Source organism: Tupaia chinensis, unplaced genomic scaffold, assembly GCF_000334495.1.
Source record: "Tupaia chinensis unplaced genomic scaffold, TupChi_1.0 Scaffold000067_1, whole genome shotgun sequence".
Classification (NCBI taxonomy): domain Eukaryota; kingdom Metazoa; phylum Chordata; class Mammalia; order Scandentia; family Tupaiidae; genus Tupaia; species Tupaia belangeri.
Genome location: NW_006159526.1, coordinates 1010739 through 1011100, shown reverse-complemented (window position 1 = coordinate 1011100; position 362 = coordinate 1010739). Strand labels below are relative to the sequence as shown.

General features: G+C 68.0%; 1 protein-coding gene across 1 annotated transcript in view; it reads left to right on the top strand.

Moving 5' to 3' along the window:
- Positions 1-6: 6 nt before the first annotated feature.
- ERF (ETS2 repressor factor) overlaps positions 7-362 on the top strand; it is a gene marked incomplete in the record, with an annotated part of 8077 nt that continues 7721 nt past the window's right edge. The window contains 1 exon segment of the mRNA XM_027766753.1: positions 7-47. Within this exon segment, the coding sequence (XP_027622554.1) occupies positions 26-47 (22 nt within the window).

Genomic DNA, 362 nt, shown 5'->3' with positions numbered 1-362 from the left:
GGCGCCTAGCCCGGGGCCCCCCAGCATGAAGACCCCGGCGGACACAGGTGGGGGCGGGGACAGCACGTGTGGGGGAGACTTGTTGCCCCGGGAAACCGGGTGGAGAAACTTTGGGGGGGATCGAAGGGGTCCAGGGGAGCTGAGTGATCCCCTGTTCTGGTGGACCCCCAAGCACTCGAGACCTGTTGCTTCTCGCGGCGTGAGCGGGGGGGGTGCTACCTGGGACCCCCAATTGCTGGCACCGGGCGGAATGGTGTGGGTGGTGCTGGTCCTGGTCCTCTTACCCTACCCGGACCCTGCTAGCCACTACCTCCTCCATTCCCGGGATCACGGAGGTGGCGGGGTGCCTCCCCGTGGCACAG